This window comes from Mustelus asterias, chromosome 3, assembly GCF_964213995.1.
Source record: "Mustelus asterias chromosome 3, sMusAst1.hap1.1, whole genome shotgun sequence".
NCBI lineage: Eukaryota > Metazoa > Chordata > Chondrichthyes > Carcharhiniformes > Triakidae > Mustelus > Mustelus asterias.
In genome coordinates this window covers 132,434,381-132,455,825 of record NC_135803.1, presented here as the reverse complement: position 1 = coordinate 132,455,825, position 21,445 = coordinate 132,434,381, and the positions used below count along the sequence as shown (strand labels likewise).

Genomic DNA, 21,445 nt, shown 5'->3' with positions numbered 1-21,445 from the left:
ATCAAGCCCTCCAAGAATTCTATGTTTCAACGCGATCAGCTCTCATTCTTCAGCAGAAGTATAGGCCTATTTTATTCAATCTCTCCAAGACAAGTACATTATTCCTTATGCAAGGAGAACAAAGTATGCAGAGTCTATAAATGTGGTCTCACCAGAGACCTATATAATTGCAAAAAGCCCTTTTTACTCCTATAGTACCCCTACAATTATTTCTAATATACCACTTGTTATCCTGATTACCTGCCTGTTAATTTGTGATTCACGTACAAGGACACCCAAATCTTTGAGTACGAACATTTAATTGTCTCTAAACGTTTAAAAAATATTCTGCTTTTCAATTCCTCTGACTGAAGTACATATTTTCACATTTTCCCACATTATGCTCCATCTGCCACATTCTTGCCCAATCACTTAATCTGTCTATATCCCTCTGCAATCTTTTTGCTTCTTCCTCACAGATTACCTTCCCTACAACTTTGCATCTTCAGCACACTGGATACAAATTTTACCAATGAGAGAAAACATTTTTCAAGACCACTTGTTTCCATTTTCATATCACAGAATTGTTATGGTGCAGGAGGTGGCCATTTGGCCCCTCATGTCTGCACTGTCAAACACATTAATGCTCATCTCAGCCTATCTGATGCTGAGATCATCAGCCACACTTTTGCTACTTCTGCCTTGATTGTAATCCTCTCCAGTCCTCCACCTACTGTAAACCTCAGCTCAACAAAAACACTGCTGACTTTATCCTATCCTGCATCTTCTCCTGTTCCCCCTTCAAATTAAATATCTTATTCTTGTGAATGCTTTTTTTAAAATGCCTTTTTGACCTCGTCATTCCCAATGTCCAGAGCCACCACGATTTGCATTAAATCATACCTCATCCCTCTTCTGTCAAACTCCCCATTACTCCCACTCCAGCCTGTCAATCCCTCCTAACCGTGCCCAACCATTAAAGGTTATGTTTTGCTCCCACTTTTGGGAATATTGCTATTTTTCTATCTTTCTTTAGCATCCTCCCTAAAACCTTTCCTTCCACTAAATTTTCGATCACCCCTCCTAATTCTTCTGGGTTTGGTGTCAGTTTTTGTCTCACACCATTAAACAAAGCACTTTGGCACTTTTCCATTAATAAAAGACACTTGAAATGCAAGTTTTATCACTGCCTACACCTGATTATATTTGATATACTTTAAAACGGGACTGAAATAGATTCAGTACTAATCCAGGAACATTACAGCACAGTAATTTAGACTATGCATGCAACACAAGATGCATCAAAGTGCTGTTTCAAGACTTAATTTGCGTTGTGATCTATTTCACTATTTTCTATGTGAAATATATTTTTGTTTGAATACAAGTAACACTTCAGTTAACACACCGTGACTGTTTACGATCGATGTTCCTGTGGACAATGCGGTTGTCTGTGGTTGTATGTAGCTTTGAATACACTCTTTTACTTCTAGCTTTTGATTCTGCTGAGCAAGAAACAAAAATGTACAGATGGTATGAGTTGGTAGATTAACATTTAGTTACTGAAGACAATTTTTAAAAATCTAAACATTTACTTTAAACAAATGATGAATGAATTGACTCAAGTCATTCCAAAGGGCTTCACGTCTTCACTGATTCTTATAGATATATTCCTGTATGTATTCCCCAAATTTTTCCTCCACCCTAAGCGTTTTGGTTTTCATGTCACCATTTTGGGGATTACCTGTCAATAGCAACAATCAGGTGCCAGAAGAACTGCAGAATCACTATTAATTAACTTAACCCTCTAAATTTTCACCATCTTTTTGGAGAATCCATTGCTTTGTGATGGTATTATTCACGTGAAAAGGGGGTTTCTTTTTGATGTCTTAGTCAACATTTAACCCTCAAATTCTAACAACACAGATTGATGAAGTAGGCCGTTGCTTTTTGTGGGACCTTGCTGTCTGAAAATTGGCAGTCACATTTGTCTACAAAATAACAGTGGCTTCATTTTGAAGTCATGGGGGTTCAAGTCCCCTTTTCTGAAGTCAGGGAATTATGGATGTGAACTTATTTTATGCAACTGCCACTGTTTGTACAATAACAGCCAAGAAAGACTTAAATTAGCATAAAGCATAACTGCAAATTACACAAATAAACACATGAGGAACCTCCATGTTGTTTGTGGTCTTGCCATTAGGAGAGTATAAACAGACTTTTATGTGCCTGCTTGGCTTGCTCAGCAACAGGAGCCAATAGTTTAGGTGATGTCTTATCATCTGCAGCTTTGGGATCAGAATTATAGAAAGGCTATAAAAGCATGGAAAAGCTATCAGTTATGAAGAGACTTGAGAAAATGGGCCTTCTCTGGTGTTGAGAAGGTTGGGGGGGGGGGGTAGCGTGGGAGAGATAGAATTTATAAGAGGCACAATGTTAATATTAGAGCTAGACTATTCAGAATGAAATCATAAAGTGCTTTTCCACACAGTATGATGGAAGTGGGGAATTCTTTCCTCCAAAATGTTGCTAATTAAAATTTTCAAGACTAATTTCACAAGTTTTTATAAGGCAAGACAGACTCTCATTAATATAGCACTTTTCATGACTTCAGAACAACTGGATTACAGTCAATGAAGCACTTTTGGAGTGTAATCTTGTTTGTAATGTTTATAAAGTTTATTTATTCATTGTCACAAGTAGGCTTACATTAACACTGCAATGAAGCTACTGTGAAAAGAGTATCAAGCAACGTGGATCAAAGATGGAATTGAGATTTAGATCAGCCATGATCTAATTGAATAACACCATATGCTTAAGGGGCTGAATTATTTATTCCTATGTTCCTATAATCAGTCTCTTTTCAAAATTACAGTGTTAGATATGGTAAAGAGTGAGATTGTTTAGGCTCATTAGCAAGATGGTGGCATAAGTGCAGAATTACAAGGTTAACACAGAGAATTTGTAGGGAGGTTAGATCTAAACAATCTTGACAAAGGGTGATTGGAATGCTGAATTTTCTGCCATAAATTATAGTTTAAGGAGTGCGCAAAAATGATTTAAGAAAGGAACTGAAACAGTTGCTTGCAAAATAAGAATATTAAGAAGTGTGGAATAAAGACTTTAGACAAAAATCAAGTGACTTGCACTTAAAAAATTCACCAGCATAAACCTGATGGGCTAAATTGTCTCTGGTATGCCATTCAGTGGGGACTAGAGTTTACTGTCAAATAATGGTACTGCTAATAGTGTTGCCTTATTTAATTAATGCAGCAACTTAAAGTGAGGAGCAGATGCATGGTTAAAGATCAAAATCCAAATGTTGCGACTGAAGTTACGCCAATCCACCATTAGATTCGCAAGGACAACATCTTGCTGCCCATCTTACCATTGACGTGCACTGAATGTCACAAAGTTACTGTATTTGCATGGTAGATATGAACTACACTTGCAATACTGACCTCTCCAGCACTGAAAATTAACTAATACAAATGTGAAGTCCCATCCCTTTATGGGTTGATTATTGGCAATTCTAACGATGATAAATTTGATTTTTTTTAAATTTAAAAAACTTTTCATTTCTATATTTCCCTCTCACTCCAGTCTTCCATTCCTTCTCACTATTTCTCTATCTGATTTGACATTAAATTCATGCTTGCTTCTCAGTCCTTCCTCTGTTTAATTTCTCAATGTCTCAATCTGATTGGTTAAAGTTGTTTGCCCTGTTCACTCAGGTTCCAAATGCCCAATTTAGTTTTGATTTCGGATTAATCTGGTCTATACGAAGATAAAAACAGAAAATGCTGGAAATGGCCAGGTGGCACCTGTGGAGAGGTAAACAGAGTTAATCGATCAGGTCTATGATTCTGATGAAAGGTCAATGTGAACTGAAAAGTTAACTTTTTATTTCAGATTTCCAGCATCTTCAACATTTTACTTTTCGATTTGGTCTGTGCTAAGCTTGTGGTATGATCAGTCATATGGTCAGCAACATCCTGATGCTAAAGGCGCTCCAGTCAAACATTCCTGGACAAAGGCATTTGACAAGTCGTGTTTTTAGTGTAGGAATAATCCTGTAAGTATTAACTCAATCTGAATTTAAGATCTTGTTCCATACAATCTACAATTTTCTTGCAGTTATGAGAATGTTGAGGCTATTTTGTTTAACATTTAAGTTAACTGAAAATGTGTCAAGAATGTAAATTAAGTGCAAAAGTAAGAAACAAAATAAATCATAGACAGTTCTCTTATTAAGAATACAGAAAAGACTATTAAACCGTTTCAATATAGATGAATGGCTAAAAAGCAAAACTATTGATTTTAGTCATCAGCTGGGTAACATATAAATGTTAAAAACTTGAATTATACGGATCATTGAGCTCCCAGAGCAAATAAGTTAATCAAGAGCCACCCAGTGATAATTTCCACAGTGGGTTTCTGAAATAATTTCATGGTTCTAATAGAGACTGAACACTCAAGTTTTGAGCAAATATCAAAAAGCTAAATTAATAAGTGATAAATTCACATTCTGTAATGCATTAAACTGTGATTCAATAGGCACTCTGGTCAGGTTAAACGTTGTAGAGACAAAGTTGATTCTTTTGTTTTTACGAAGCTGTCAGCATTAATTGTTAGTTTGTCTCATGCCTCTATTGGGTTCAAGGCCACTACACACTGAACAAATGTTACATTTTTGGAAGCGCTGTCTTTTCTATAAAATACAGTAAGAGTTTTAACAACACCAGGTTAAAGTCCAACAGGTTTATTCCGTAGCAAATGCCATAAAATGCTATAAAATGCATACCAATGTCACCTGCACAGCAGAGGTGGGCAAAAAAGATTCTACAGCATTATTGTGTGTAGAGTAGGGCACTTCCTTGGCATACTGACCAATATTCCTTCCTCCATTACCAGCATCAAAAACCATGATAGGGATTTTGCTGTCGGCAGTGATTAGTCACGGGGTTTTGAAATGAAAGCATACAGTTGTCAATCCACAGCTCAGCACCCTCTACAGGGCAGGTAGGATCAATATGAACATAGCAAGCAAGAGTATATCTCTTCAACTAGACTGATGAATCCTCACAAGTAAGCAGAGTCTTAACAAGAAAGCCTAAGTCAGAATATGTAACTCCATGTAAAATTAGGTACTGTAGGCAAAATGAGGTAAGAGGGAAAGAGATATAAAGGTTAAAAAAAAGTTGTAAAATCATCAATAATTAAAATCTGAAGGATTGAGGCTCCACATTTCTAAAATTTAACTTTCAGTGCTAGAGGAGTTTGGCAATAATTAACTTTGGCAGTAATGAAGCCTTTAAAATTTCATTTACATTTGAATTGACGAGTCCAAAGGTTTTTGATATGTTCAGTGGGTAGGTACAGCAACTTTACGAATTTACAAGAGCAACTCAGCAAGTTCTGTGCAGCAAAACCTTTAGAGGAGCAAGGAAAATTGGAACATGCTTTACCCATGCACTTGCAGATACCAGAAGTTGACATCTGACTTGCATTATAGTTTTGATAATCTGATCATTATTCTTAACCAGTCCTGGCCAATATCTGGCCAACTTTAATTTGCTATTTGTGGGATCCTGTCATACAGAAATTGTAATGTTTGCTAATACAATAACAGCAATGAGAAAGTTATATCAAATACACTTTCTGCATCACAATCTCTTCGGAGAAGTAATATATAGGAAATAAAAAGGAGAGATGACAGCAATATGAGATTTCAATGAGTTTGCTCGGAATCTAACAGCATTGAACCAATAAAATTGCTGGCACCTTGAACATGATTAGATGGGAAGGTAGTTGTAGCTCTAGTGGACAAACCATTTAGTGGCCAACATTGGTTGAGACTCTCCACAAAGCTAGCAGCATTGCTGCTTGAGTGCCAAACCCCATTTCCTTTTGCTAGACTCTCAAGAATCATGAACAACAAATTGTGACAGGGATTTGTGATTTAATTCACAATGAACAGCATAATACTGAGATCCAATTTTCCAAAAGCTCAGCCTTTTCCAGCAAGCCAGATAATTTTATGTTTCCTTTCGCCAAATCTTACGGGATTGCTTATACTATGAAAGTGAATTGGAGATTAAGCAATTTATATAGGAACCAACCATCTGCCAGCCAGAGGATTGACAAACCAGCACTGATTACTGCTCTGTTGTTAAAAAGACCCGAACAAAGCTCCAATGGCTCTCTGTTCTGCAGCACAGCTAACAGTCTATTATCTCCTGATAAATTTCTCCACATGAAGGGTCCATGCATATAGATTAATAAATGCTGAAAGAGCAGGCACTATTAACCACATCTTTACAGCAGTGCTACAGGACACCACAAACTGGGTTTTAGAAAAGTATAGGACTGGAAAAGACTATTCATCTTCCCTGGCCTGGTGATGTATTTCAAGGATTCTCAACCCTTTTCACCTCTGAGGTTCTCCATCCTGCTATAAAAGTTCGACTGACCACCCACGCCAGCCTCGCTGCAACACCACCTGTGGCACAAAATGCTTATCCCCATTATAAAATATAGTCATACAGTTAGAAACAGCTAACACTGTTATGATGGGCCCTATGCCCTTCCAACATGATCTGTAAAAGGCAACTCCCCCCCACCCCCCCAATTTTTGAACAGTTTGAGTACAAATGGCAATATCCTTCATGCAGTGCGCCTGGAAGGACGACTCCCTCAGTAATTTGTGCAACAATATCTTGAAGAGGAGGTTTTAAAAGATGAGATATCGCACAACACACCAGATGCAGGGATTTCTAACCCACAGAAACCAGGTTAACGTGGGGGGGCACTGCAGAAATCTAAGCCCGATACCATCTTCAACCCACCCTCTTCCAGCTTTAATGAGGCAGCAGGATGAGTAGGTGATCAACCTGTTCCAAGGAGCTAGACGGGCACTTTCAATATTATAACGAGGCAATGAGCTTCATTATTGTTCAGCGTTTTGAATTTAGCTATGGATGGTCAGGTTTCCTGGCCTCAGGCAAAGGCTGGAAATAAACACTGAAAAGATTTGATGAGTCCTGGCATATTCAGGTCAAGATGTATAATTTAAAAATTAACTGATAACCTTATTTATCATCTGTATGTTTTCACGTTCCTAAATTTCACAACTTTTATTTACAAATCTGTGTTAGAAGCAAAATATGGTGTAAAAGGTTTCATAGGAACTTTAAACAAAAACAGAAAATGCTGTAAAAATCTCAGCAGGTCTGGCAGCATCTGTGGAGAGAGAACAGTTCGAGTCTGGATTTTGTCAGAACTGGAGTTTTGTCTTCGTCATTTGAGTTTTAATGTTTGCATTTACTTACTGAAAATACGACATGTAAGCAACTAATAATAAGTCTTTAATAAATTCATCTTTGTAAACCTGACTGCACGTCAAGACTCACTGCACATTAATCTGCAACTCCAAAATGGCCAATAACTTATCAGACAAGTATCAAACCTTCTTTCCCAATTAGATAATTATTTACATTTGCACACTTTGAAGTCATCTCACAACAAACTGGGATTCTGCTTCCCGTGTCTCGAAATCTGCTGAAGTACCAAACTAATCAAACCAAATCTCCAATGTCAACATTAATAATCGAGAACAACAAAGGATGATGCAAAAGTACTACTGACCGTTTAAGGTGGTGGTTTGCGGTTTTAAAGCAGAAAATTATGGCTTAATGTTTTCATGCAGTTGCTTATTCAACCAGGAATCAATGTTCATAATAACAATAAATGTTATGCCATTATTTCAGATGAAATGTGTTTTTACATTGATCTCTCTCTGGAGATGCAACCAAACAGATCGTACTCCAACGTCTGTCAAGATGCCCCTTAGAAATCAATACCCAACACTGCAATCCTATTTAAAGTCAGACAACCTGCTACGACATTACACAGGCTGACTGGCATATCAGTTCATGGGCATTTGACTAGTATATGGAAAAAAAAAGTGATGCAGAAACACACACAAAAGTAATTACATGCAAGAATAAGATGTTCGCTGGTTCCCTTTCTATCGCTCGGAGACATACAGGAATTAATCACATTTTGTTTAATCAGCTGGTTACAATAGCAGCATTCACTGTTCTTAAGTTGTGTCTCCCAGCACCCCTCATCACCTGGCCAAACTTCCTTTAGTGCTCCTCCCTACCCTAGTCTTGAACAAGCACCTTTCTTACATTTCTCTCCCATCTCTAAACTCTTTTCTAGCTATCAACTTCAACCTTTTCCTTGGAACTAATCAGAGATTAAGTCAGTCAGTTCACAATCTTTGTGTCACATTTGACCCCGAGATGAGATTCTGACCTCATATTTGCACCATTACTAAATTCACCTATTTCAATTTCCAAAACTGTGCTCTGCTTCACCCGTCTCAGCTCATCTGCTACTGAAACCCTCATTAGTGCCTTTGTTTCCTTTATACTTCACTACTTCAATGCACTCCTGGCTGGTCTCCCACATCCTATGCTCCATAAACTTGGGGTCATCCAAAATTCTGCTGCCAGTGTCTTAAGTCACGGCTAGTCACCTCTATGCTCGCTGATCTACACTGGCTCCCAGTAAAGGCCATGTCATTATTTAAAAGTTCTCATCCTTGTTTTCATATCTCTCCATGACCCTGCCTCCTCCCAACTCTGTAATTTTTTTTCTACGCTAATCTCCTTCAACTCCAGAACACTCAGAAATATCTTCTCTGATTCTGGCCTCTTCTGCATTCTCAATTATAATTGTTTCCCCATTGGTAGCCAGATGGGGGTTGGGTGGCATCAATTCTGTAAACACCATCTTTGTCTACAAAGATACTTGGTTCTAGGGAACTGCTTCAGAAAGTGAAACGCTCAGTGACTGAATATATAAAAGGAGTTAATGTGAAATTGTTTTAGAAATAATCTGAAGACATGGTAAGCCCCTTGAAATTGCTTTCTGCATCCCTGGCTGAGAACCCCAGATGCAAAGGAGCAGTCGGGTCAGTCCATATTTTCACTGCCCTTTTCTAAACTGCCTCTGAAGTGATTTCGGTCAGCTACATGCCCAGAATATTAGTACTTAAATTGTTAGCCAGTGTCTATTGCTGGAGGTACTGCAGATAGTCTTTCTGATATGCATCCATAGGAGACATTTCCTTCACAGACTTCATTCACTATTGAGCCTGGAGTTGAGCAAGCATAGTTTTCCAAATTCCAGACTATGTCCATCACTAGGAAATGTGTTTATGTACAGTAATCCTTACGCCATGCACTCCCAGGTGTAAGGCTCATTTCAGTACAGGCAAGTGTTAGGATTGTTTTCCCTATATATCATTAACTTCACATTCTTGATCCGCACAAAGTAAACTGCAAAAACAGATTCTCATGCAATTTGAGGGGTGGGTGGAATGGGAGACCATAGACTTTTCAACTTGTGGGATTTTAGTTTTAAAACACAAGCACATAAGCAATAGGAGTAGATTGTGGCTCCTCAAACTTGCCATAAAATTCAATATGGTCATGGCTGATCATCTGCCTCAATTCCAACTTCCCATCTGCTCTGTATATTCCTCGATTCCTGAGAGATCAAAAAACTATTTCAATCTCAAATATAATCAATGATCGAGCATGCCTAACCCTCTGGGATAGAGAATTCCAAAAATTCACAATTTTGAGTAAAGAAATTTCTCCTCATTTCAGTCCTAAATGACCATCCCCTTATCCTGAGGCTGCTTGTGTTCTAGATTCCCCAGCCAGGGCAACCAACTTCTGTATCTACTGTACCAAGCCTTCAGAATCTTGCAAGCTTCAATGAGATCATCTCTCATTTTTCTGAACTCAAGGAACCATTGGCCCATTTACTGGACCTCTCATTTCAGAACAATTCTCTCATTCGAGGAACCAATCTAGTTAACCTTTTCTGTACTACCTCCAATGCAAGAATATCTTTGTCTAAATATAGAGCCCAAATCTGTACACTAAGTGTGGGTCTCACCAAAGCCCTGTATAATAGGAGCAACACTCACTTGATTACGTACTCCAATTCCCTTGCAATAAAGATCAACGTGCCATGTGTCTTCCCAATTGTTAGATGTACATGAATGCTACTTTGCATTCCTGTACAAATACAGCCAAGTCTCCCTGAACACCAGCAGTTAAAGTTTTGCACCTTTTAAAAATATTCTGTTGAAATTAATAATTTAATTCAAACAAGGATTGGAATTCTCTCAGATATTGCCTGACCAATAATCAAATCAAATCAAATTACGTCAAGCAACCAAAATATTCATCAGTATAATCAATTTTGAGCTCATTTTCACATTATCCATACTGGAACAACAAATGTCAGTTTTAATTTTTTTTAAGTGCATTTCAAAATTTACACCATAAGATAACCACTTAAAATTTGACAGCAGCTTAAACAAAAGGAGATTGTATTTGGTTGTGCAGTCAGAACATGAGCTGAAGGACTGAACAACGTCTTTTCACATGGTCTTCCTGAGTTTTTCAATGTTGTCCTACATTCAGGTACAAAATAATAGGCTATTATACAAACAGAAAGAAAGCAGCTGGGAAAATATTTATTCAAAGTTGGCATCACAGGTTGGCCAGCAAGGTAGTGTTTTCCCACCAAGCCCAAATGTACGAAGTTCAGCTGAAAATTTGGTTTTATACTAACATTAAGTGATCAATTGAAAATTATACTAAATAAAGGCAGATTTATGTATGTAGCTACACAAAAGTACTATTTTTAAAAATTCTACAGCAAATCAACTTGCAAAGTCACAAAGAAAGCAAGCATGACTTACATTAATAACAGTGGATCCAATCTTTGTAGCTTTAGAAGCCAAAATGGAGTCGCCCACTACAGGTAATACTGGTGTTGTCACATGCTGATACACAACCTCTCTAAGAACTTGATTAGATCTTTCTTCTAGCAACTCTGCAGGTAGAGCAGGCAAGCTTGGCGGTGACCCCATAATAGGAACTTGGGTAATTGGTAAAACAGAATGGGTAGGTGCATCTATATTCTTTACATCATTGACAGAAACAGCCACAGAAAGCGCAGCATTGAGGACTTCACCAAGTGGCTCAGAATAAAGCTCTTCAGTGCAACCCACCTCTCCCATAGGAGCAGTCTCAGAAGACTCTGCAGTAGCATGCACAGGGAGTGTTCCTCCTGGTTCTTGATATAATAAAGTACGTAATTTTTCATCCAGTGTTTTTATTGTATTATCTACAAATTCAATTTTACGTGGACCTTCACTATCTGATTCGACCACAAGAGAAAGTTGTTGCTGACTGCTAATAATGCCAGTCAAAGTAATAGACTGAGACTGCGCTTGTGCTGCATACTGTTGGTTAACAGCTGGAATTACTTGTGCAGGACTCTGGGGCTGAGAACCTATTGCTGTATTACTGACTGTTCCAGAAATGGCCATGGCTGATTGTGCCTGATTTGCAAAAGGTTGATGCATTACAACAGATTGTGGGATAACATCAGGCACATAGGCTTGTGGTACAGACTGGTGCTCCAAGGCCAGGCTGTGAATTGGACTAGGTTCAGCATATTCAGTAGGGAGTGAATGTTCTGCTTGGATAGATATTGATTGGATGGGAAGAGGCTGAACAACTGGACAATATGGCATGTCTACAGCTGTGGGGGGGCTAAAAACCAAATCTGATTGTTCTTCTCCTGACTGCAGTGGACAGACAGTCTTTGATTGAAGTTCTAAATGCTCATGAACCGCAAGTTTATTTTGAAGTGAAACATTTGACCCTTCAGAAATAGCAGCTTGTATCTGGTGACCGTTCTCTTGTGCTTCATTTCCAGTTTTATCCTCTTTAGGCATCGATAGCGCAGAAATAACAGGCGGTATCATTACTTGAACTGGCAGGTTTGTTGGATGAATAATGTTAGATAGCGGTGGTACCAAAGGCGGTGATGAAATGTGACGTCCAGAGGTGTTATCATTAGCAGTGAGTGAAGTCATTGTAGCAGATGTTTGTGTTGCTATAGATTCCACTTGCTCATCATCATTTCCACTTTCTGCCTCTAAAAAAAGTGAATATGAAAAGTGTTACTGTTGAATGTTTCTGAAAATTTAGCTGAACTGCTAAATTAGAACTGCTACTAAAACCCGATTTGTGGACTTAAAGTTACGACACATAATTAATATTTAAAGTAATAAACACTAAAATACTATCAATGCTGTTAATATTAAAGGACACATATCTAAATAGGAGGTAAAACATCAAATTATTTAAGAGACTTGTACGCAAAACATTACCATGTTATACTTTAGGAGGAACATTTATCTTATATTTTAGGCAACCAATTCCTCATCTTAATAAAGTTATGCCACAATGTGTTTCTCTCCTTGCATTTCAAACCCCAACAGTTATAAAAATTTGAATCATACCCAGAACAGAAGTTGGCTGTGGTTGAGTTGAAGGAATGTCTGGTGCAGATTCTGACCGTTCTATTGCAAGATTTTCCACAACTGGACATACAATAAACCATCTCCTGCCAGTATGCAGTACTAGTAATAGAGATCAAACAGTGCATTAGAATTTAGCTGTTCATCAACTTAAATAAAACTGCATGAACTGTGCTATTAAAATATTAGTTTCACCTCATGTTCCAGCTATATACAATGTTAGTCACAGTCACCTGAAACAGCACAGATATCCTGTGGAAGAACGTTGTATTATGACATTGGAATGTTATGCCATTCAATACACTAGTAAGAAGTTTCACAACACCAGGTTAAAGTCCAACAGGTTTATTTGGTAGCACAAGCTTTCAGAGCGCTGCTCCTTCATGATGAAAGCTCGTGCTACCAAATAAACCTGTTGGACTTTAACCTGGTGTTGTGCGACTTTTTATTGTGCCCATCCCAGTCCAACGCCGGCAACTCCACATCATTCAATACACTAGACAGATCATTGGTGTTCCTCTGCGCATGCCTCAACTTTTAATTTGTATCATCCCTACAACTTGAATTCCAAATTGCTCCCATTTTCTTTCCACCAAATCAAGCAAATGTGATAACTACAGTATGATAGGGGGCACTTATACTTTCAGATTATCTTTGATTTTTTTCATGCAAATTTTATATCAATGGGCTGCTTATGCCTTATCGGCCATAACATCTGGACCACTGATTTACAGTGATTGAATCATTCAAATTCATTCAATGGTGCTGAAAGTTTTTTTAAAAAATAGTGCTTTGGAAATTCAATTACAGGATTCTTTCCATTATTCAAAAGACAGTGCAGGGTCTGGGCACTCTTGGGATTTTGCTGGAAGATAATCCTGAAGTATAAAAGAAATAGCATGGGGTATATCATGAGCATCATGGAGTAAGTACAGTAGATGGTCCATGCAGAGAAAAATACTAGTGCAGGCTGCAAATGTGAATTGTTTTTCTGCTGTGACATCTTACGATCTATGAACGTGAAACTGCATTTTTTTGACATGCCATTGGGCTGAGAGCATGGGGGAAGGAGGAAAAATGGGTAATCACAAAAAAACTGCCAGACTCTATTACATGGATGACATATTTGCACGAATGCCATCCTTCAATTTCAATTGTCGCCAAACACCAGGGTGTCACTCCATGGCTGCTAATCAGAAAAACAGTAAGAAGTTTAACAACACCAGGTTAAAGTAGAGCAGGTTTATTTGGTAGCAAAAGCCGCACAAGCTTTCGGAGCTCCAAGCCCCTTCTTCAGGTGAGTGGGAATTCTGTTCACAAACAGGGCATATAATGACACAGACTCAATTTACATGAATAATGGTTGGAATGCGAATACTTACAGCTAATCAAGTCTTTAAGATACAAACAACGTGAGTGGAGAGTGCATCAAGACAGGCTAAAAAGATGTGTATTGTCTCTAGAACAAAGAACAGTACAGCACAGGAAACAGGCCCTTCGGCCCTCCAAGCCTGTGCCGCTCCTTGGTCCAACTAGACCAATCGTTTGTATCCCTCCATTCCCAGGCTGCTCATGTGACTATCCAGGTAAGTCTTAAACGATGTCAGCGTGCCTGCCTCCACCACCCTACTTGGCAGCGCATTCCAGGCCCCCACCACCCTCTGTGTAAAAAAGTCCCTCTGATGTCAGAGTTATACTTCGCCCCTCTCAGCTTGAGCCCGTGACCCCTCGTGATCGTCACCTCTGACCTGGGAAAAAGCTTCCCACTGTTCACCCTATCTATACCCTTCATAATCTTGTAGACCTCTATTAGATCTCCCCTCATTCTCTGTCTTTCCAAGGAAAACAACCCCAGTCTACCCAATCTCTCCTCATAGCTAAGACCCTCCATACCAGGCAACATCCTGGTAAACCTTCTCTGCACTCTCTCCAATGCCTCCACGTCCTTCTGGTAGTGCGGCGACCAGAACTGGACGCAGTACTCCAAATGTGGCCTAACCAGCGTTCTATACAGCTGCATCATCAGACTCCAGCTTTTATACTCTATACCCCGTCCTATAAAGGCAAGCATACCATATGCCTTCTTCACCACCTTCTCCACCTGTGTTGCCACCTTCAAGGATTTGTGGACTTGCACACCTAGGTCCCTCTGTGTTTCTATACTCCTGATGACTCTGCCATTTATTGTATAACTCCTCCCTACATTATTTCTTCCAAAATGCATCACTTCGCATTTATCCGCATTAAATTCCATCTGCCACCTCTCCGCCCAATTTTCCAGCCTATCTATATCCTGCTGTATTGCCCGACAATGCTCTTCGCTATCCGCAATTCCAGCCATCTTCGTGTCATCCGCAAACTTGCTGATTACACCAGTTACACCTTCTTCCAAATCATTTATATATATCACAAATAGCAGAGGTCCTAGTACAGAGCCCTGCGGAACACCACTGGTCACAGACCTCCAGCCGGAAAAAGACCCTTCGACCACTACCCTCTGTCTCCTATGGCCAAGCCAGTTCTCCACCCATCTAGCCACTTCTCCTTGTATCCCATGAGCCTTAACCTTCTTAACCAACCTGCCATGTGGGACTTTGTCAAATGCCTTACTGAAATCCATATAGACGACATCCACGGCCCTTCCTTCATCAACCGTTTTTGTCACTTCCTCAAAAAACTCCACCAAATTTGTAAGGCACGACCTCCCTCTTACAAAACCATGCTGTCTGTCACTAATGAGATTGTTCCGTTCTAAATGCACATACATCCTGTCATTTAGACAAGACAGCCAGTGAAACTGTCCCCTACGGACAAGCCCTCCGTATACACAGGATCTGCTCGGATGAGGAGGATCGCAACAGACACCTCCAGACGCTGAAAGATGCCCTCATAAGAACAAGATATAGCGCTCGACTCATTGATCAACAGTTCCAACGCGCCACAGCGAAAAACCGCACCGACCTCCTCAGAAGACAAACACGGGACACGGCGGACAGAGTACCCTTCGTTGTCCAGTACTTCCCCGGTGCGGAGAAGCTACGGCATCTCCTTCGGAGCCTTCAACATGTCATTGATGAAGACGAACATCTCGCCAAGGCCATCCCCACACCCCCACTTCTTGCCTTCAAACAACCGCACAACCTCAAACAGACCATTGTCCGCAGCAAACTACCCAGCCTTCAGGAGAACAGTGACCACGACACCACACAACCCTGCCACAGCAACCTCTGCAAGACGTGCCGGATCATCGACACAGATGCCATCATCTCGCGTGAGAACACCATCCACCAGGTACACAGTACATACTCTTGCAACTCGGCCAACGTTGTCTACCTGATACGCTGCAGGAAAGGATGTCCCGAGGCATGGCACATTGGGGAAACTATGCAGACGCTGCGACAACCGATGAATGAACACCGCTCGACAATCACCAGGCAAGACTGTTCTCTTCCTGTTGGGGAGCACTTCAGCGGTCACGGGCATTTGGCCTCTGATATTCGGGTAAGCGTTCTCCAAGGCGGCCTTCACGACACACGACGGCGCAGAGTTGCTGAGCAGAAACTGATAGCCAAGTTCCGCACACACGAGGACGGCCTCAACCGGGATCTTGGGTTTATGTCACACTATTTGTAACCCCCACAGCCTGCCTGGACCTGCAGTTTCACTGGCTATCTTGTCTGGAGACAATACACATCTTTTTAGCCTGTCTTGATGCTCTCTCCACTCACGTTGTTTGTATCTTAAAGACTTGATTAGCTGTAAGTATTCGCATTCCAACCATTATTCATGTAAATTGAGTCTGTGTCTTTATATGCCCTGTTTGTGAACAGAATTCCCACTCACCTGAAGAAGGGGCTTGGAGCTCCGAAAGCTTGTGTGGCTTTTGCTACCAAATAAACCTGTTGGACTTTAATCTGGTGTTGTTAAACTTCTTACTGTGTTTATCCCAGTCCAACGCCGGCATCTCCAAATCAGAAAAACAGCAGGGAAGCTGTTCCAAAGCAAACCCGAATATTTCTCAGGGACAACCAGAAATTTCTGAGAAGAGGAGAAAGAATATCCACTGTCGGCAGACTCATGCGCTGCAGTTAGTCAGTGTGATTTTTTTTTCCAGCTTTGCTACTTCATTACTACATCACAGCGGGAATTTCTCAGGGCATTTGTCCTCGGCTTGACTATCTTTAGCTGCTTCATCATTGACAATCCCTCCATCTTAAAGTCTGAAGTGGGGATGTTCACTAATGATTGCAGTGTATTCAGTTCCATTCACAACTCCTCATTTCATGAAGTGGTCCACGCTACATACAGCAACACTTGGACCAAGTTCGGGCTTGGGATAAGTGGCAAGTAACATTCATGCCACAGATGTGCCTGACAATGATTATATCCACAAAAAAGAGTCCATCTCCCCTTGAAATTCCAGAGTTTGATCATCATCAAATCCCCCATCAACATTTTTGAGATCACACTGACCAAAATTTTAACTCAACAAATTACTGTGGCCACAAGTTAGAAGGTGAATATTCTTAACTATTGACTCAGCTCCTAATTCTCCAAAGCCTTTCCACCATCTGCAAGGCACAAGTGAGAACTGTGGTGGAATACTCTCCATCCGCTCAATGAGTGCAGCACCAGCAACACGCAAAGATTTGCTACAATCTTCAGCCAGAAGTACCAACTGAATGCTCCATCTTGGCGTCCGCTGGAACTCCCCAGCTAGTCTTCAGCCAAATTGATTCACTTCATGTGGTATCAAGAAACGGTTCAAGGCACTGGATACTGCCAAGGCTATGGTCCTGACAATATTCCAGCAATAGCACTGAAGACTTGTGCTCCAGAACTTGCCGCACTCTAGCCAAGCTGTTTCAGTGCAACTACAACACTGGCATCTACCAGCCCAGGATATGATCTGCACACAAAATGCTGGACAATTCCAACCAAACCAATTACCACCCCATCAGTCTACTCTCAATCATCAGCAAAGTGATGGAAGGGGTCATCAACAGTGCTATCAATTGGCAGTTGCTTAGTAATAACCTGCCTGCTGATGCTTCACGAAACTGTCCACTATTCAAAGAATATCAAGGACGGCAGAAGCAACATCTGGCTTCTCTTTCTTTTCACCATTAACTGTTTTCTTAAACCACCCTACCTTGCCTCTTCCACCGTCTCCATCAATAATAAGTGTAACAAGCTCTTAGATATTTGTATTACAAAGCTAGAGACATTGCAATAAACCACCTCTGCTGCTTCTCTCCTTTCTCCTATCCACTGGGCCAAACTTCCACAAAAGTTTCCCTCTACCTGAACCCTGAGCTTGCATTTATCTCCAAGTTTCTCTCCTCACACATGCCCTTGCCAAGTTCATCTTGCTGATTCAACCCATCTCTTGCATCCTAGACCTTATTGCTACTGAGCTAATGATCACCCAACTTACCTTCCTGACTGTTATGAAGTTATTAACAATTCCCTCTCCTTCAAATCTGCCAACATTAATTTTCTCCTCAAAACACCAACACTTGCCTCCTCCATCCCTGCAAAACGCATGTGCATAGCAAACCTTCTCAAATCCATGCCCACCTTTCTTGGAACTCCTTGCTGAATCTTTCTGCTCCAGTCATAGTACTGATATGGCTCTTCCTAAAGTCATAAACAACAACATAGTTGTGTGACAATGGCAAACATCCTCCTTGACCTGTGTGCAGCCTTTGACATGGTTACCCAAGAAATTCTACTCCAATGGATCTTCACTCATCTTGTCTGGTTTCATTTGTATTTATCCTTTTGTAGCCGGAGAATTATCTGTAATGGTATCTCTTCTCACTCTTGTACAATCACTACAGGTGTTCCTCAAAGCTCTATCTTCGGTGGTGACATCATCCAAAATCACAGCATCAATATCTGTATGAACATCGATGATAGCCAGCACTCCTTCGCCTCCACTTATCCCGACACTTCCTTTAATTCTAAATTTATTACTTTGTCAGAGATCAAGTATTGGATGAGCAGAAACTTTCTCTAATTAAATATTGGAAGCCTTAGGGCACAGCCACAAACTCCAATCCCTTACCCCTCCCTGACGACTCAAGAGGTGAAACCAGACTAGTGCCTCAGTGCTATATCTGACGCCAAGATAAGCTTCCAACAACACAGAACACCATCACCCACACCACCTGGTCCTAACTCCATAGCATTGCTGGACTTCAATCTTATCTCAGCTTATCTAGTGCTGAAATTCTCATCTGCGCCTCTGTCACTTGCAGTATTAGAGTCATAGTCATAGAGTGAAAGAGCCACGAAACAGGCCCTTTGGCTCATTATGTCTATTCCGACCATCAAATACCAATCGATGCTAATTCCATTTACCAGCACTTGGACCATAGTTTACTATGCCTTGGTGATTTAAGCGCTTGTTCAGATGCTTCTTAAATGGTGTGAGTGTATCCACCTCCACCACCCTCTCAGGCAGCTTGTTCCATATTTCCACCACCTTCTGGGTGAAAAAATGTTTCCTCAGATCCTCTGCATTCCACTAAACCTCTGTGTTTAGCAAATTGTGATCTATTGAGCATTTGACTTTAACCGCTGCATCACTGGTGACTATACCTTCAGCTACCGAGGTCCTAAGTTTTGGAATTCATTTCCTATCCCACTTGAACTTTTCCTCCTTTAAGTGGCTTCTTAAAAACTGCTTTCTTTGACCAAGCTTTTAGTTATCCAGCCTAATATCTGCTTAAGTGGCTCAATATCAAACTTTGTTCCTTTATGCTTCTGCGAAGCGCCTTGGGATGGTTTATTATGTTAATGGCACTATAAATGCAAGTTGTTGTCATTGTCATCATCGCACAGGTGTGTAGCATTTCCGCAACATGTTGATCTTACTCAAAAAAATAACAAACTTTATAATAAACTGCATTTAATTTTTCAATAGAAGAAATTTAACATTGCTTACCATTCTGTTGGCATTGTTGAGAAACTAGCATCTGCAATGACAAGGAAAACGATACAAGCATTAGACTAGAACCTACAGGAACTCAAGACGAAGCCTTTCTAATGTAGGAGTAAACAACAGTGTAAAACACCATACAAAAAATTCAACAGATTACTTGCATTTCCTGAATGCTTCCCAAATTGCAACAGATGAAAAATTACTCTAAAATTATTTCATTTCAGGCTAGAGTCATAGAATCCCTACAGAATTCAATGATTCTTCAGCCTATTGAGTTTGCACTGACTTTCTGACAGTGTATCCCACCCAGGCCCTATCCCAGTAGCTCCATGTATTTGCACTGCTAATCCCCCTAACCTACACATTTTGGGACAATAAGGGTCAATTTAGCATGGCCAATCCACCTACTCTGCACATTTTTGGACTATGGGAAGAAACCAGAGCACCTGGAGGAAACCCATGCAGACACGTGGAGAACATGCAAACTCCACACTGTCACCCAAGACCTGAATTGAAGCTGGGTCTCTAGCACCGAGGGAGCAGTGCTCGCCCCAGGAGGAGGAACAAAACCAAGAAACTTAAAACCTTCACTGTACTTCACCTTTACTAAGGACTAACCCAGTTATTTTGTACCACTCTTACTAAATAAATTACTGCAACAGAGTCAAATTGCTTTATGAAACTTAGAATCTTAGATTTAAGTCAGTCGTAATTCATTCCAAATTCGGAATGCTGATTTGAACCACAATATTCCTGGTTTATTACAAACAAAATATTTGAATTAATGTTTAAATTAATAATGTCACGTTCTGAGAACCCATAAATATACCTTGGACCCAATTTACATATTTGATATTTGGGTAATACTGCACCTGGAATTTTAAAATAACTGAGAAACCAGCAGCATTTACTAATACTGGTTTCAGCAAGCATGCTAGAATCCAATTTCTTTTTTCATCCTCATTATCCGACATGAAAGGTAATGTTTTCACCCATTTTGTCTGTCAACAAAATATCTCAAAAACTAAATACATGGATTTCAATGAAGTATACATATTGGGTGTGGTCCAAGGATGAACTGATTAATTTTTGACGAAGATGCAGATCCAGATCTTGGATTTCTTTTTTAAAAAGGAGCCTTTAACATTGGTAGATAGGGCAAATAGACTTTTTAAAAAATGTTGTGGGTTGTTTTATTCAGAATGCTGTTGATTCAATTGTGATGCTGTGGATTATATCAGCAGCTGTGATAGAATTTAATGCAGCTGTCAAAATGTTTTCAGAGCAGATTGTTGAATTGGGATTGGCCTCAAGTGTGATGGCAGTCCTAATCTTTTTTTCAGTATTGTAGTTAGAGAGCATCAACCAGGCAGGGAAAAACCTCAAAGAAGAATTATGTAATGGTAATAGCAATAGCATTGAGCTAACACAGTGTGACAGAGGTATGTGTTCTACTGAATGACATCTTCACTTAATTGTTATGAATCTATTAAGTCAATCACCAAATATCCATTTATCAGAAGTCAAATGGGTATGACTTTATTATTCAGAGTACAATGAAACACCAAGAATAACAAAATCAATTACATACCTGACCCTCAATTTCAGACTTGCCAGCAACTTGCTGTAAACCTATATTATGAGTAGAGCATCTTTCTCCCGTTTCTTCAGCGAGCATATCCTCTGCTTTATCCATTATGTCTTTCATTTGTTCAATGAAAATCTCCTTCTCAATTTCCAATATAAAATCATTATCTACCTATTTAAAAATGAAAAAGTATTTTAAAAAATTATTTGTTCTCTTTTTCATTTGATGAAAGTTGTTTGAGTATAAATAAAATCCAAATGTTACATTTTCACCAATTTCTTTAACCTATAAAAACTTACCATGTAATTTGCTATTTCATCTGGTGCATCGCCATCCAAATCAAATCTAAAGGTTACCATTTTGTGATTATGGGTTTCCAGTTGGCATTCGACCATCTTATCTCCTACATTTGACACCTGTAAGGAAGTAAATATTAGTTGTGCTTTGAAGACTATTAAAGCTACTAATTGTCAAGCTATGACATTTTGCGTAAAAAGCTTTTTAAATG

At 39.8% G+C, this 21,445-nt stretch overlaps 1 protein-coding gene across 8 annotated transcripts in view; it reads right to left on the bottom strand.

Annotated features, from left to right (window-relative positions):
• The window catches only part of LOC144491600 (serine/threonine-protein kinase WNK2-like), a 200,261-nt gene that overhangs the window by 51,027 nt on the left and 127,789 nt on the right, over nucleotides 1-21,445 (bottom strand). For 5 of the 8 annotated variants that reach the window (XM_078209644.1, XM_078209638.1, XM_078209642.1 and 2 more), the window contains 6 exons: nucleotides 21,237-21,353; nucleotides 20,941-21,108; nucleotides 19,353-19,383; nucleotides 12,383-12,502; nucleotides 10,769-12,015; nucleotides 1,385-1,481 (listed from right to left, as the gene is read on the bottom strand). In XM_078209644.1, coding sequence (XP_078065770.1) covers nucleotides 1,385-1,481; nucleotides 10,769-12,015; nucleotides 12,383-12,502; nucleotides 19,353-19,383; nucleotides 20,941-21,108; nucleotides 21,237-21,353 — 1,780 coding nt within the window. The remainder of the gene's footprint in view (nucleotides 1-1,384; nucleotides 1,482-10,768; nucleotides 12,016-12,382; nucleotides 12,503-19,352; nucleotides 19,384-20,940; nucleotides 21,109-21,236; nucleotides 21,354-21,445) is intronic. The other 3 variants (XM_078209645.1, XM_078209639.1, XM_078209643.1) reach the window with 1 other exon arrangement.